This window comes from Echiichthys vipera (genome assembly GCF_963691815.1).
Source record: "Echiichthys vipera genome assembly, chromosome: 11".
NCBI lineage: Eukaryota > Metazoa > Chordata > Actinopteri > Perciformes > Trachinidae > Echiichthys > Echiichthys vipera.
The window spans coordinates 3,750,508-3,765,795 of record NC_139836.1 but is presented as its reverse complement, the minus strand read 5'-3'; the positions used below and the strand labels follow the sequence as shown (position 1 = coordinate 3,765,795).

General features: G+C 44.1%; 1 protein-coding gene across 1 annotated transcript; it reads left to right on the top strand.

Annotated features, from left to right (window-relative positions):
- Position 1: 1 nt before the first annotated feature.
- Positions 2 to 5,252, top strand: LOC310953522 (GTPase IMAP family member 4-like). Its single transcript, XM_083922583.1, has 3 exons — positions 2 to 51; positions 2,162 to 2,212; positions 4,368 to 5,252. The coding sequence occupies exons 2-3, from the start codon at positions 2,191 to 2,193 to the stop codon at positions 5,168 to 5,170; spliced, it is 825 nt and encodes a 274-aa protein (XP_083778709.1). The 5' UTR covers positions 2 to 51; positions 2,162 to 2,190; the 3' UTR covers positions 5,171 to 5,252.
- Positions 5,253 to 15,288: the final 10,036 nt, after the last annotated feature.

The window sequence follows — 15,288 nt, the reverse complement described above, 5'->3', positions numbered from 1 at the left end:
TCATCCTCATCATCATCAACCTCATCCCATCGACTGCTGCAGGCTGTGAAGGTAGGACAGACTTTAACTAAGATTTAACACAACAGTTTCATGATGTTTCTGACAGCAGCATCTTATTTAAAGTATTTAATTGTTGTAACATAAAAGTGTTTTGTTTGACCATAGCTGGCTGCATATTCACAACTCTTTCACTTTCACTTTCACGGTGCTGTGTCATTCTGTGTTGGATTGAATGCCTTTAATGAAGAACAGATGTGCAAACCTTCACATAAAATGATGCTGATGGTTAAAAAACAGCAGACTGTTGTTTTTTCTGGTGATTTAATAAAGAGAGAAACACAAACGTCTGTGTAAAAGCGCACGGAGACTGGAGCCAGGCTTGGGCTCACTTCCTCTTCCCCCCGAAGTCCAAGGTGACCTGCATTGTATATTGTATATATTGTATACTGATCAACGGTCAGGCCCGTCGTTAAAGGGGGGGGTGGGGTCCCCGGGCCTGCAGGGAAGGGGAGCCTCTTTTCTCTGTCCCTCTATCTATCTATCTATCTATCTATCTATCTATCTATCTATCTATCTATCTATCTATCTATCTATCTATCTATCTATCTATCTATCTATCTATCTATCTATCTATCTATCTATCTATCTATCTATCTATCTATCTCTCTCTCTCTCTCTCTCTCTCTCTCTCTCTCTCTCTCTCTCTCTCTCTCTCTCTCTCTCTCTCTCTCTCTCTCTCTCTCTCTCTCTCTCTCTCTCTCTCTCTCTCTCTCTCTCTCTCTCTCTCTCTGAAATACATGCTGCAAGAAAAGAGAAAAGGCTAAACGTTCGGTGCCCTGTTTAAGGTCAAGAGTTAAGCATTAATCAGATTCACCACTCGAAGAAAGTATGAAAGTATACAATGCAACGTTGGAAGATGACCTTTGAACAGGAAGTTGAAGTGAGCCGACACGTGCTCCAATCTCTGTGCGTCTTTTACGCCGCCATAAACGTTTTCTCTCTTCATTTAATCACCAGGAAAACAAAACATCAGTCGGCTTCTGTTTAACCATCAGCATCGTTTCATTTGAATGTGTGCACATTTGATGTTGTATGTTGTTCATTACAGACGCTCAGTCTGACACAGCACCGGGAAAGAGAAAGTGAAACAGTTCTAAATGTTCCCAACACATTAATGCTGTGACAATGATTTACTTTTAATAAGATGCTCCTATCCAGGGGTGCAGATCCAATGTTAGGAGTTGGGGGGGCCTTATGCAACTCATACCACACCCCCATAAATCATAAATTCATAGAGACCATATATTTTAAAAACTACTGCACATGGAATCATTAACTGTGTCCTCCTTTCTTGATTATTTGTCCTAAACAGCAAACAGCATGTCACTGTCACGGCGCTAAATCATCCCATGGTCTTTGTCGGCTCTTACATTCATCAAATAAACCATTTTTATGTAACAACTATTAACAGAGAAATCTAGGAGAGTCGCTAACAGCCGGACGTGGCTAACAGTGATTAGCTCGGGGCAGTACGGTGAATGCATTCAAAGGTCTTTTTTAACCACTGCTGAAAATAACAGCAAACCTCTGCAGCAGCATGAGAAGAGTCCCTACACACAAAACAAAGCAGCAACAACGTAGTTAGTGAAGCCAGAGTTTATTAAAAGAGTGTTTTAAAGACTTACCTACTGGCCCCTGTACCAGCTCCTCTCATAGTAAAGTCCATTCAAGTGGATTACCAAAGTCAATCCCAAAGGAAGGAGCTTACTGGTGCTTCGATGCTGAAGAGAGGGGCGCGTTCACAGGAATCTGGTGCACGCGCACTGACGAGCACTCGATGGGAGGGAGCAGAGGAGCTCAGTCGTAGTTGGGGAGGGTTGTAAACATTTATAACTCGATGTGCCACACTTGTCAACTGCAGCTTTAAATTTAAATTAGGCAACAACAAATCTTGTTTTTCTGGTCCTACAGAAACAAAATAAATCTAGTAATTTGAAGTAAATCTCATCCCGAATACACTTTTATTATTATTAGTCCTGCCTTTATCTTCTGTTTCAGTGTAGGCTCCATCTGCATATTGTCAAATTCAAACCTTTTCATTAATGTCTTTAAAAAAAAGTGAAGTGAGGCCTTAAAGAAATATTCCTTTCTTCTTTTTCAGAACCTCTGAAACTGTCCCAGCTGAGAGACATGGCGTCCTACAGGTCAACAGGTACAGTCCAACATTATTCCACGTCTCCTAAACTGAGCTGACATTGATGTGTTTTATTTCACCTTCATCTTCTTGTGTGGACAGAAATTCTTTTCACACAAAGTTTTATGTGAGATGTTGTTTCGAGGAGATTATGAACATGTACAGAATCTGAAAAGACAGAAAACCGTCAAAGGACGCACAAGAAACTTTTCCAGAGGTGTGAGATTGACGTCACGGACGGTCTCATGTTAAACTAAAGAACTGCACAAACAAAAAAACATTATAAACATTATAAATCTATGATCCTCTCTACTTTCAAGCATTACGAAGGGCTATGATCCCAATATTGTTATGTGCATGCACGTCCCATATTTTGTCCGAACGTCACCTTTGATGTGAATCCTACACACAGTTTTTATAAATGAGGCCCGAGGTGTGTGTGCGTGTGTGTGTGTGTGTGTATACGTACATGCGTGTACGTGTGTGTGTGTCTGTGTGTATATATATATATATATATATATATATATATATATATATATATAAATACTGTATATTCTTTTATATTGCTCTTTCTTTAAGACAATTTAGGTTTTATGTATATAGTTTTGTAAATGATGTGTCGTGAACGATGCGGGGAATAACACAATGGAACCAAATGCAGACAAGGACACAGGGTGTGATACTAAACAAATATTCGATAACAAAAACAAAGGGATCCAATTACAGGGGAAAAGTACAACACGAAGAAAGACAAGACAGTCAAGGGTAACAGGAACGGGTAACAGACGTAAAGTCGGGGATGTGGACAAGGGAACGGGATCTCGGGAAACAGAGGGAAAGAACAAGGAAACAATAATTAGTAAACAAACCAACCACGAAGCGAAAATGCAATGAAACGAGAAACTGGAGCCAACCGACAAGAAGTTACCACGTAAATGAGAACAAGGGTCTGGGGCTGAATGTGTGCCACATCCGGCTTCTTCTACTCAGGGAGGTGATCAGCGTAACTCGATGCAGCCCGGGTGGAACCATGCCATCAGCTCCGGGAAAAAAAAACATACAGGGAAAGACACATGCAAGGGGAAACAGACAGAGGGAGACAAAAAAGAGGGAAGAGACTGACATGACCTGGATCCTGACAGTACCACCCCCCCCCCCTCTCTCTCTCTCTCAACGAGTGCCTCCAGGCGCTCCACCGGGCTTTCCAGGATGAGCCCTGTAGAAGTCCCTGATGAAAGACAGGCCGAGAGACCCAGCTCCTCTCCTCAGGACCATATCCCTCCCAGTCGACCAGGTACTGGAAATTGCGCCATCTGCATTGCACGTCCAAAATCGAGCTTACCCTGAATGCCGGATGGCCATCCACGGTTCGGGGGGGTGGTGGGGTGACAGTAGGCGGGCACAGCAGGCTGGTGGACACCGGCTTCAGCTGGGAGACTGGATGGATCTTGAGAGCAGCTTGAGCAGCTTGAGACGAACAACACTGGGGTTGATGATAGTCTAGACCTCGAAGGGACCAATAAAGCGGGGAGCGAGTTTCCTGGAGGAGACATTCAGGGGTATGTCATGGGAGTTCAGCCATACCTTCTGCCCTGGTCTGTACTTGGGAGCTGGGATGTGACAGCGATCCGCCATCCTGGGGTTCTGCTCAGCAGACCCAAGCAAATCCCCACCTCCCTCCAAAGGGATCCCATGGAGTCCAAAAACATGGTCCACTAAGAGGGATGCGGTCTCCATGGCCGACGGCAGTTTAGGCAGGATAACAAAGTGAACCATTTTGGAGAACCGATCATCATCATCATGGTCCAGTGACATAATCCAATGCGATGTGAGACCAAGGACGATCGGGCACGGGAAGCTGGAGGACGATGAGAGGCCTTGCCCCGAGCACAGACGTGGGGAAAAAAGAGGAACATAGGGATGAGCCCGTTTTCAAAGGCTGCTGTTGTCTTTTTTCAACATTTTCAACTTGAATAATTCGTTCATCTTATGTGATTTAAGTGTTCCCTTAATTTTCCTTGAGCAGTGTATATTAGCTGCATCACAGCCATGAATGGACGTTCACTAAAACCAAACCTCCCAATCCAACATGTAGTCATGACCTCTGTGTTTGTTCAGATCACATCACTCCTCACGCCGTCTGATGTAAAGTGCTGTGTGTTTCTGTCCGCAGGTTCTGATGAGTGGAGGATTGTGCTGGTTGGGAAGACAGGGGCGGGGAAGAGTTCAGCAGGAAACACCATCTTGGGCAGAGAAGCTTTCGAGGCCGAACCGGCTGCAGAGTCTGTGACATCATATTGCCAGAAAGAAAGAGGAGTGGTTGAAGGGAAAAAGATAGCTATCGTAGACACTCCAGGGCTGTATGACACCAACCTAAGCCGGAAGGAGGCGTGGGACAGGATCAGGGTGTGCATTGGTATGTCCTCTCCTGGTCCTCACGCCGTCCTGGTGATTGTTAAGGTGGGCCGGATCACAGAGGAGGAGAGACAAACGGTGAAGATGATTCAAGACGCGTTTGGTAAAGATTCATCTAAATACATGATGGTGTTGTTCACTTACGGAGACCTGCTGAGGAAACAAACCATTCAGCAGTTTGTCTCCAAGAGCAAAGACCTGCAAGACCTCATTCAGAAATGTTACGGCCGTTATCACGTCTTGAACAACGTGGCGGACAACCCGTCACAAGTCAGAGAGCTTCTGCAGAAGATAGAAGTGATGATGCAGGAAAACGGCGGGTCTTGCTACACCACACAGATGTTCAAGAGAGCCGAGGAAGAAATAGAGAAAGAGAAACAACGGATTCTGAAAGAGTCTGAGGCCAAGAGGAAGAAAGAGGAGGAGAAACTGAGAGCCAAATATCAGGGGGAGCTGTTGGAGAAGCAACGAGAAGAGAAGAGACGACAAGATGAAGCTGACGCAAGAGCTCGGGCTGAACAAGAAAACGAAGTGGAGCCCGATTGCTGCATAATCCTTTGAGCAGCTGTAGCTATTATGTGTTACGGCAAGAGCAACGGTTTACATACAAATCTTAAATCATTGTTGTAGGTTGGAGGATCATTTACACTGGAGATCAAAATTAGAGAACAACTAATAAATTCTTGATTTATTCTGAAATACTGTTGTTTTTTTTCTGTTCATAATTTGATAGAATATCCGCTGTGGCTATAAATCCATGTAAAGCGTTTACATGCAAGAGAACTCCGGTTTATAAACGAGTTATCTAGGTTTAAATGGGTATGGTGTTTGAAATGGTGGGGAAATCATTGCACAGTCCATTATGGAGTCAGGTGGAGGTCCCACCAAACGTCCTCCTTTTATCTCAATGTCAAGGGCTTCACACAAATCCAGCCCAATCAGTGGTATGCCCGACTGGACGGCATTGAAAACTCCAATGGCACTCTTATTGTGGTAGGTGACTGTAGCTTCAAGGCGTCCAAGTACTCGCAGTCTGTGTTTTGAGTATGTCTGCAGTTGTACTGTGGGTGGGCTGAGTTTGCTTTTCTTGAAGTGTGCCATGTATATGTGTTTGGGAATCACTGAAGCACCAGAGCCACTGTCAACGAGCGTATTACAGGTATAGCTTTGAGACTGTGATGTGGCTATAGTGAAATTTCCACACAATTTCCCTCTTAACTGCCCTTCTGTTGACACATAGTACTGTCACTTCAGGTAAATCCACTTCATTTACCGATTTAGTAGATGATTTGCAAACCCGAGCAAAATGGCCCGTTTTCACACACTTCTTGCATTTGGCATTCCTTGCAGGGCAAGACTGGTCATTAGCAAAGTGACTAGGTGAGCCACATCTGTCACACTGGCTGTTCTCCCTTCGTTTGTCCTCCTTCTTTTTCACAGCCATCTTATTTCCTTGTCTGTACAATGCATTGACATGCTTCGTTTCAGCATCCATGAACGTTTTGGCATCAATCAGGGCAGTTTCTATCATTCTGGCCACAGCAAGTGTTTAATCAAGTGTTCATTCCGGTTTTATTAACAGTCTTTAACGTATACGAGGCGTGCATGTCTTCTCAACTATTTGGTCACGCAGCATTTCACCTTCTATTGCGCCAAAGTTGCATGTTATGCCGAGCTCACGCAGCGCTGCCAAATAGTGATCAATTGACTCTCCTACAGCTTGAGCACGCTGCCTAAAATGATACCTCTCAGCAACGACGTTGACTTTTGCAGTGAAAAACGTCTCTAGAGCCAGTACGGAGCCATCGTGCGCATCAGCAGGAAGGGGTAAAGTATTATAAAGTCTCTGTCCCTCTGTTCCCAGGCAGTGAATTAGGAGCGCTCTTTTCCTCTCTGCAGAAAAGGCAGATCCACCGATAGCGAGCAGGTAGTTATCAAACAATTTTTTCCAAGCGCCAAACGCTACTTTCGGTTCTCCCGGGCACTCCAGGAACGCATGAGGGGTTTGTAGTCCGAGCAGAGCCATCTTCACTTGCTGTTTTAAAAATAAAATGTTTTATCCTTGTCGCTACTCGTTATGCTGGTGAACTACCGAACACAATAAACAAAGACACGTACGGGGATGGCCATCTCTACTTCTCATTCACATCCTCTATTCACCTCTTCTTCTCCTTTTCTCCCTTCACCGTCCCTCCAGCGCCTCTAACAGCCGGATGTTATAACTAGTGATCACGAGAGACACGAGCCACGAAATAGCAATACAGTCTGGCACCGGACGTGGGGTCACATCCGGCTCTTTATCCATTGCCTTAACGAGGAGACGAGCCACAGCTGGGAGGAACCACGCCTAGCAGCTCCAACAGACAAACACACAGGGGAAGAGGGAAGAGACTGACAAGCTGCATCACAGCCATGAATGGACGTTCACTTAAACCAAACCTCCGAATCCAACATGTAGTCATGACCTCTGTGTTTGTTCAGATCACATCAGTGCTCACGCCGTCTGATGTAAAGTGCTGTGTGTTTCTGTCCGCAGGTTCCGATGAGTGGAGGATTGTGCTGGTTGGGAAGACGGGGGCGGGGAAGAGTTCAGCAGGAAACACCATCTTGGGCAGAGAAGCTTTCGAGGCCGAACCGGCTGCAGAGTCTGTGACATCAATTTGCCAGAAAGAAAGAGGAGTGGTTGAAGGGAAAAAGATAGCTATCGTAGACACTCCAGGGCTCTTTGACACCAACTTAAGCCGGAAAGAGGCATGGGAAAGGATCAGGGTGTGCATTGGTATGTCCTCTCCTGGTCCTCACGCCATCCTGGTGATTGTTAAGGTGGGCCGGATCACAGAGGAGGAGAGACAAACGGTGAAGATGATTCAAGACGCGTTTGGTAAAGATTCATCTAAATACATGATGGTGTTGTTCACTTACGGAGACCTGCTGAGGAAACAAACCATTCAGCAGTTTGTCTCCAAGAGCAAAGACCTGCAAGACCTCATTCAGAAATGTTACGGCCGTTATCACGTCTTGAACAACGTGGCAGACAACCCGTCACAAGTCAGAGAGCTTCTGCAGAAGATAGAAGTGATGATGCAGGAAAACGGCGGGTCGTGCTACACCACACAGATGTTCGAGAGAGCCGAGGAAGAAATAGAGAAAGAGAAACAACGGATTCTGAAAGAGTCTGAGGCCAAGAGGCAGAAAGAGGAGGAGGAACTGAGAGCCAAATATCAGGGGGAGCTGTTGGAGAGGCAACGAGAAGAGAAGAGACGACAAGATGAAGCTGACGCAAGAGCTCGGGCTGCACAACAAAACAAAGAGTCTTGCATAATCCTTTGAGCAGCTGTAGCTATTATGTGTTACGGCAAGAGCAACGGTTTACATACAAATCTTAAATCATTGTTGTAGGTTAGAAGATCATTTACACTGGAGATCAAAATTAGAGAACAACTAATAAATTCTTGATTTATTCTGAAATACTGTTGTTTTTTTTCATCTCATCTCATCTCATCTTCATCCGCTTATCCGGGGTCGGGTCGCGGGGGCAGCAGCTTTAGCAGGGGACCCCAAACTTCCCTTTCCCGGGCCACATTAACCAGCTCTAACTGGGGGATCCTGAGGCGTTCCCAGGCCAGTGTGGAGATATAATCTCTCCACCTGGTCCTGGGTCTTCCCCGAGGCCTCCTCCCAGCTGGACGTGCCTCGAACACCTCCCTAGGGAGGCGCCCAGGGTTCATCCTTACCAGATGATCCTGAACCACCTCAACTGGCTCCTTTCAACGCAAAGGAGCAGCGGCTCTACTCCGAGTTCCTCACGGATGCTGAACTTCTCCCCCTCTCTCTAAGGGAGACTCCAGCCACCCTCCTGAGAAAACCCATTTCGGCCGCTTGTACCCGCGACCTCGTTCTTTGGGTCCTGACCCAGCTTTCATGACCACAGGTGAGGGTAGGAACGAAGATTGACCGGTAGATCCAGAGCTTTGTCTTCCTCAGCTCTCTTTTCGTCACAACGGTGCAGAAGAGCGACTGCAACACGGCCCCCGCTGCTCCGATTCTCCGGCCAAACTCACGCTCCATCGTCCCTTCACTCGTGAACATGAACCCGAGGTACTTGAACTCCTTCACTTGGGATAAGGATAATTTGATAGAATATCCGCTGTGGCTATAAATCCATGTAAAGCGTTTACATGCAAGAGAACTCCGGTTAATAAAGGCGTTATCTAGGTCTGTTTACCTGGGTATGGTGTTTGAAATGGTGTTTGAGAAACTGGAGTAATGGGGTTTTTAAACTGCATGTAAAGGCACTGACTGTTTGAGTGTTGACTTGTGGTCATACTAGCTAACGGTGAGAAGCGATGTGTGTATTGTGATATCAGTTGGCAAAAGAACCTAAATTCAGAGCCTGGGTTTACAGTACGTAAACAACTTTTTTTTTTTTAAAACATCCTCACTTTATAAAAACGGTCCTCACTTTGAAGGTTAAACAGCAGGTCCCCACAAAGACATGTAGACAAGCACTTAGTGTTCAGATAAACGTATATTTGGTTCACTGTTCCTTCACATCAGATCAACAACATCCACAAAGCATCAGGTTAATTACCCATTAGCCCCCATGTGCTCTGCCTCTGTAACAGCTGCTGTTTATCCTACAGATCTTTATCTCCAAACGGAGAGCACTCAGACTGATGATGAGTGTGTGACCCTGACGAACCTCGAAACCTCCGCAGAGTCAAAACTCAGTCTGTCTGACGTTAAAGCTCAGATTTTACCGTTTCGAGTTACAGGCTTTTGTTCTCATGACATGAAAAACAAATCCTCACATGACATGTAATAAACTTGGATGATGCATAATTTAAAAATATAGTATATGCACAGACGAATGGACACGTACACATGGATTGAATGAATGAATGCTTGAATCACTATCGTGTTTTTTGAATAATAAAATGGAGCTTGGATTGTAAAAATCACATAATTAATAAACCACTCTCTACATTATTGGAAAACTGTAGTGTGCTAAAATATGTGCGCCTGTTGGGACGTAGAAAAAAGAAGGAGGGACCATGCGCGGACATTTAAAACAATGGCGGTGAAAGGTTCACGTTGGTGTGATGGGGAGGTGGAGTGTTTACTGCAGATTTGGTCGATGAAAAGATTCAAAAACAGTCGACAAGACGCACAAAAACTCCGAGGTCTACGGAAAGATTTGTAAACAAAGCCACGCATCGCCATGGCGTCATCAATACGTGTGACGTGTTACGGCGTGATGACGTATAGGCAGCAAGAAGCATTCTCCGAGGCCCAGGTAGTGTGAGTACAAACGGGCCTGGAGGGGGGGGACAAGGACCCCAAAGCACGGGGCACGGGACGGAGGCACAGTGGGAGTGCGCCCTTAGCTTCTATGCAACGTGTTCTCATGAACATGCTCGCAGAAGGTCCTACGTAAAGTTATGCACAGAAATTCGCAGAAATTCCTACAAAAAAACCAAGCTGTCAGACAGAAGGATGGACCGGAAGTCAAAGTGCAACAACATACAAAAAACACCGTCACGTGACTGATTTTAGCCAAAGAAACCGTTTAAGGGTTAGCCATGAAAAACAATTGGGTAGGATTAGAAAAAAGCCGCGGAAAATCGCGACCCGGAAGTGCAAAAACACACAAAAAAACAACGATTTTATCCAACGATAGGAGACATTTAGGGTTAGGCGTGGAAAACACTTGGTTAGGATGAGATGGAGGCTGTGGTTTGGTTTACTACCGACGGGAACTGAACCCCGCTCCCCTGGCTTCAAGTCCTGTGTTTCACGTGCCAGCCACATAAAACACAGGACTTGAAGCTCTTTTTTAATTCTTCCTCGGTAACCACAGAATGACCCGACTGTTATTTTGCTGTCAGGTTAAAGGACGTTGGCTCCAAACATGAGGCGTTGAATCCAAAATGATCCGTTAGACACAAACACAAACATTTCAGTGGAAATACATCATTTAATTTTTATTAGCAAGCACTTAAAGTTAAAAAAGAAGAAGAAAAACAACAAATCACAGATTAGCTGTTTGTTTTGCGTGTGTGTGTGTGTGTGTGTGTGTGTGTGTGTGTGTGTGTGTGTGTGTGTGTGCCAGTCTTTGTGCTAAGCTAGGCTAAACACATCCTTCACCTCTCTCTGTACTGAAACACCAGCGTCCACATGGCAAAACAAAATATGAATATGAATCATTTCCAAACTAAATCAACAATTTAATAAACTGTAAGGAGAAAAATGAGCGCTCCGTTAAGAAATATGTCAAAAATTAGCCTCAAAAGTATTGGATTCTGTTTCTAAAAGTCTTTGTTTGTGTCCTTTTGTAGGATCAAATAAACACGTCCGTGTGTGTATCTGTGTTTTACCGTTACTTACAATGCAACATTTGATTCTGGCGACTGTGTTTTTTTAAACTATATGTCCTCTGATGGGCTCCAAACAGAGACGAGATTTACCAAAATGAAAACTCTGGTTTGGCGGAGGTCGCCTTTGCTGCAGGTGTTAACGCTTTTAGTGAGTGTACAGGTGTGGGTGACATCCCAGCCCAGCAGGTGTGTCTGCAAAGTGAATATATACAACTACATGATGGTTGCAGCCCTTTAGCCCAGATTATTTTTATCTTAAGCTGCCAAGAATGAGACAAAGACCGCGCTCTGGTCTCCCAAACACATCCCTCAGCACAGATTTATTAAGAGACACCCAAGAGGGTCCAGGTTCAGAGTCTCTCAGCGTCCAGTCCAACCAATCGCATTCAGCGACACTGCAGTTGAATTTTGATTTAGTTTTAGGATTTTGCACCACGAATAAAAGCATCAACACAGAGGCTCCGTTGTCCAAACAAAGACGGCAAATGAATTTTGCTCCTTTCAGCCTCGACAAGTTTATTCCAGATCCACTGCTTCCGTTTTTTACCTTTCACAATAAAAGCCTTGGACTGGGTAACTGCTAGGCCCTGTTTGCACGTCAACGCTCAGATGATCATGGCTTAAAAGTGCAAAAAAGTGAAACCAAATCTTAATAACGCTCCACCGTTGTGTTTCTGTGTAAAAGGGTAAAAACACTAAAGTGAGCTCTGATCTGCTCACGTTTGCTCACGTGGCGTACGTGTTTCCGTAACATCCGTGTGCAGAGTTCAGGTAAACAACAACAAACATTTTGGACGGTTTCCATCAAAAATGACGTCGCATTTTTTGATAAGACAGAACATTCACATGTGAGCATTTTGCATCTGTGTGTTGTTTATTCATCACGTCCTCAGTGTGTAAAGTCGCATGAACAAAAGATATTTTAGTCTAGTTTTTGTCACAGATTATCCCATCTCATCAGCTTTAGCAGGGGACCCCAAACTTCCCTTTCCCGGGCCACATTAACCAGCTCTAACTGGGGGATCCTGAGGCGTTCCCAGGCCAGTGTGGAGATCTAATCTCTCCACCTGGTCCTGGGTCTTCCCCGAGGCCTCCTCCCAGCTGGACGTGCCTGGAACACCTCCCTAGGGAGGCGCCCAGGGTTCATCCTTACCAGATGATCCTGAACCACCTCAACTGGCTCCTTTCAACGCAAAGGAGCAGCGGCTCTACTCCGAGTTCCTCACAGATGCTGAACTTCTCACCCTAGTTTTTGTCACAGATTAGTCCTGCATTTTTGTGCTACAGGGTTTGTTAACATCCTTGCACCCTGTTTGTCATAAATTGGTGTGTTTCCACCTGCCTGAAGGGAAACAGCGCCTTTCTTTGTATGATTTTAAAGAGGATTTATGGAGGTTTATTCTGGACGAGAGAGAGTTTTGATGTTAATTCACCTCCTGCAGGATCTTTGTCTCACCTTCAGCTGTCGGTCGGTCTGGAGGCGGAGAGAACCTGATTGGCTACTCAGACAGACGCAAAGCTTTTATTTAGATCATCTTCTGTCAGCGAAGGTTAGCTTTGCATCGGGCTGATTTTGGGAGACGGGACTGCGGTCTCTGAGAGATACGGAAGCGTTTAAACCAACTTCCTGTCAGAGCTCAACCCTGTAAACATTAAGCCTCAGTCAGACCCGGATCAAACACCGCCTGTTCCCACTAACCTGTAGTCCCAGGCGGTCACACAGAAATATTGCAGATCTATTCAATCAGGGTCCGATCGGGGTGATTGTGATCAGACCTGGGCTCTCAGTAATATCTGCAAATAGTTTTCTGTCTGGTTTCACAGCCTGATGGAGTCTGACAGCAGAAAACTATTCAACTGGTTTCAGAGACTGAAGACGGCAGGTTTTTCTTAACGTCCGCCCTGAAGATAGGAAATCAATCTAGAAACTGACGGATGATCAGCTGCTGCAGCGTTACAGTTCTTTTAAACCCAACAGGAAGAATGATTTGCAGGTATTTTCAGAGGCAGGTCCGACTGTGACGCACATCATTTCATCAGCAGTGTCTTTATGATAAAAACCTGCACGGAAACACAGAAACTGCAGAAGAAAGAAGAAAGAAACAGATCGACAGTTTCAGAAAAAGTCGCAGATGAAGTCTTTGTGCCTTGAAACACAAACAGGGACCAACCGGTCCCGTTCCAGTGATCCAAAGATCAAGAGATCCAGTGATCCAGTGATTACAACTTCCAAAGATCCAGTGATCCAAATGTCCAGTGATCCAGTGATTAAAACATCCACAGATCCAGTTATCCAGTGACGGAGTCTGTAATCCAGTGACGCAGCGATCCAGCGATCTATTGCTCCAGTGACGCAGTACATCTGAGCGAACATATCTCTTTTTGTTAAAGTTCACTTGCAGTGTGATTTTTTTTTTAGTTTCCGAGAAAACATGTTGTTGTTGCAAAATGGTGCCGATGAGCTCTCGGTCATGGTAACCCTGTTTTGTGAAATCTTGCAAAAACTCTTGAGAGACTTGTTTCCTGACAATCTTTACTTTCCCTTAACCAATCAAGATCCATGCCTAACTTTAACCATCTAACCTAAACCAGCCAAGATCCATGCCTAACCTTAACCATCTAACCTAAACCAGTCAAGATCCATGCCTAACCTTAACCATCTAACCTAAACCAGTCAAGATCAACGCCTAACTTTAACCATCTAACCTTAACCATCTAACCTAAACCATCTAACTTTAACCAGTCAAGATCAATGTCTAACCTTAACCATCTAACATTAACCATCTAACCTTAACCATCTAACTTTAACCAGTCAAGATCAATGTCTAACCTTAACCATCTAACCTTAATCAGTCAAGATCAATGCCTAACCTTAACCATCTAACCATAACCAGTCAAGATCAATGTCTAACCTTAACCATCTAACCTTAATCAGTCAAGATCAATGTCTAACCTTAACCATTGAACCTCAACCATCTAACCTTAACCATTGAACCTTAACCATCTAACCTTAACCATTGAACCTTAACCATCTAACCTTAAACTTCTAACCTTAACCATTTAGACTATGCCTAACCTTAACCATCTAACCCTAAACGTCTAACCTTAACCATCTAACCTTAAACTTCTAACCTTAACTAGTCAAGATCAATGCGTAACCTTGACCATCTAACCTTAACTAGTCAAGATCAATGCGTAACCTTAACCATCTAACCTTAACCTTCTAACCTTAACCTTCTAACCTTAACCTTCTAACCTTGACCATCTAACCTTAACTAGTCAAGATCAATGCGTAACCTTGACCATCTAGCAAGACTTTCACAAATCTTGCGTTATCATATAGAGGCGATCGGGCATTGACCTTGAATGGTTAGGGTCTGTTTAGCCCATTGGTCAGAGAAAAGGATCTGATCGGATCAGGTTTTCTGGAAAGAAACAGAAATGTAAATCTTGAATGAATATATTGTTTTGTTTTTAATTAGCATTTGACAAATTGACTTTATTATATATATATATATATATATATATATATATATATATATATATATATATATATATATATATATGTGTGTGTATAGTCTCTTGCCTTAGTGTCTCCAGTAATGATGCAGAATTCAGTTTCAATTGTTCCAAACGTTTTAGGTTTTTGAAGCCGTCTCTATTCCCAAAATGTTGTGGTGTTTTTAAATCCACAATTCAACAATTCACCTAAAAATCAACTCTGACTCTGTGGCTCAGAGGAAGAGTGGGTCGTCCTCCATTCAAGAGATTGGTGTTTTGATCCCCACCTCCCCCGTTCCACATGTCGAAGTGTCCTTGGGCAAGACACTGAACCCCGAATTGCTCCCAGTGCTGCACATGGGTGTATAAATGTGGTGTGAATGATTAGATTAGATGGTCTGTAGATGTCCACTGCCATCAGTGTGAATGTCTGTGTGAACGGGTGAATGTGACAAACACTGTGAAAGCACCTTGAGTAGTCAGAGGACTAGAAAGACGCTATAGAAGTACAAGTCCATTTACCGTTTACCAAAAGCAAACACTTTGCTGGATAAAGAGATAATTTCAGGGCGTTTTTGCAGCTTTTGTTTGATTGATAAACTAAAACAATGTGAAAGTTGTTGTTATTATATTTGTTTGTTTTTTTAATTAAAGTTAAATTAAAGTTCAAATCTGATAAAAAATCACACTGGAAATGTTCATTAAAACAAAGTCGATCCCGTCAGAGACAGAAAAACAAACTGTCTCGTCCTGTTAAAAACTCCTCAGAGATCCTGCGATCTGATTGGTTTAAAGGTTGTT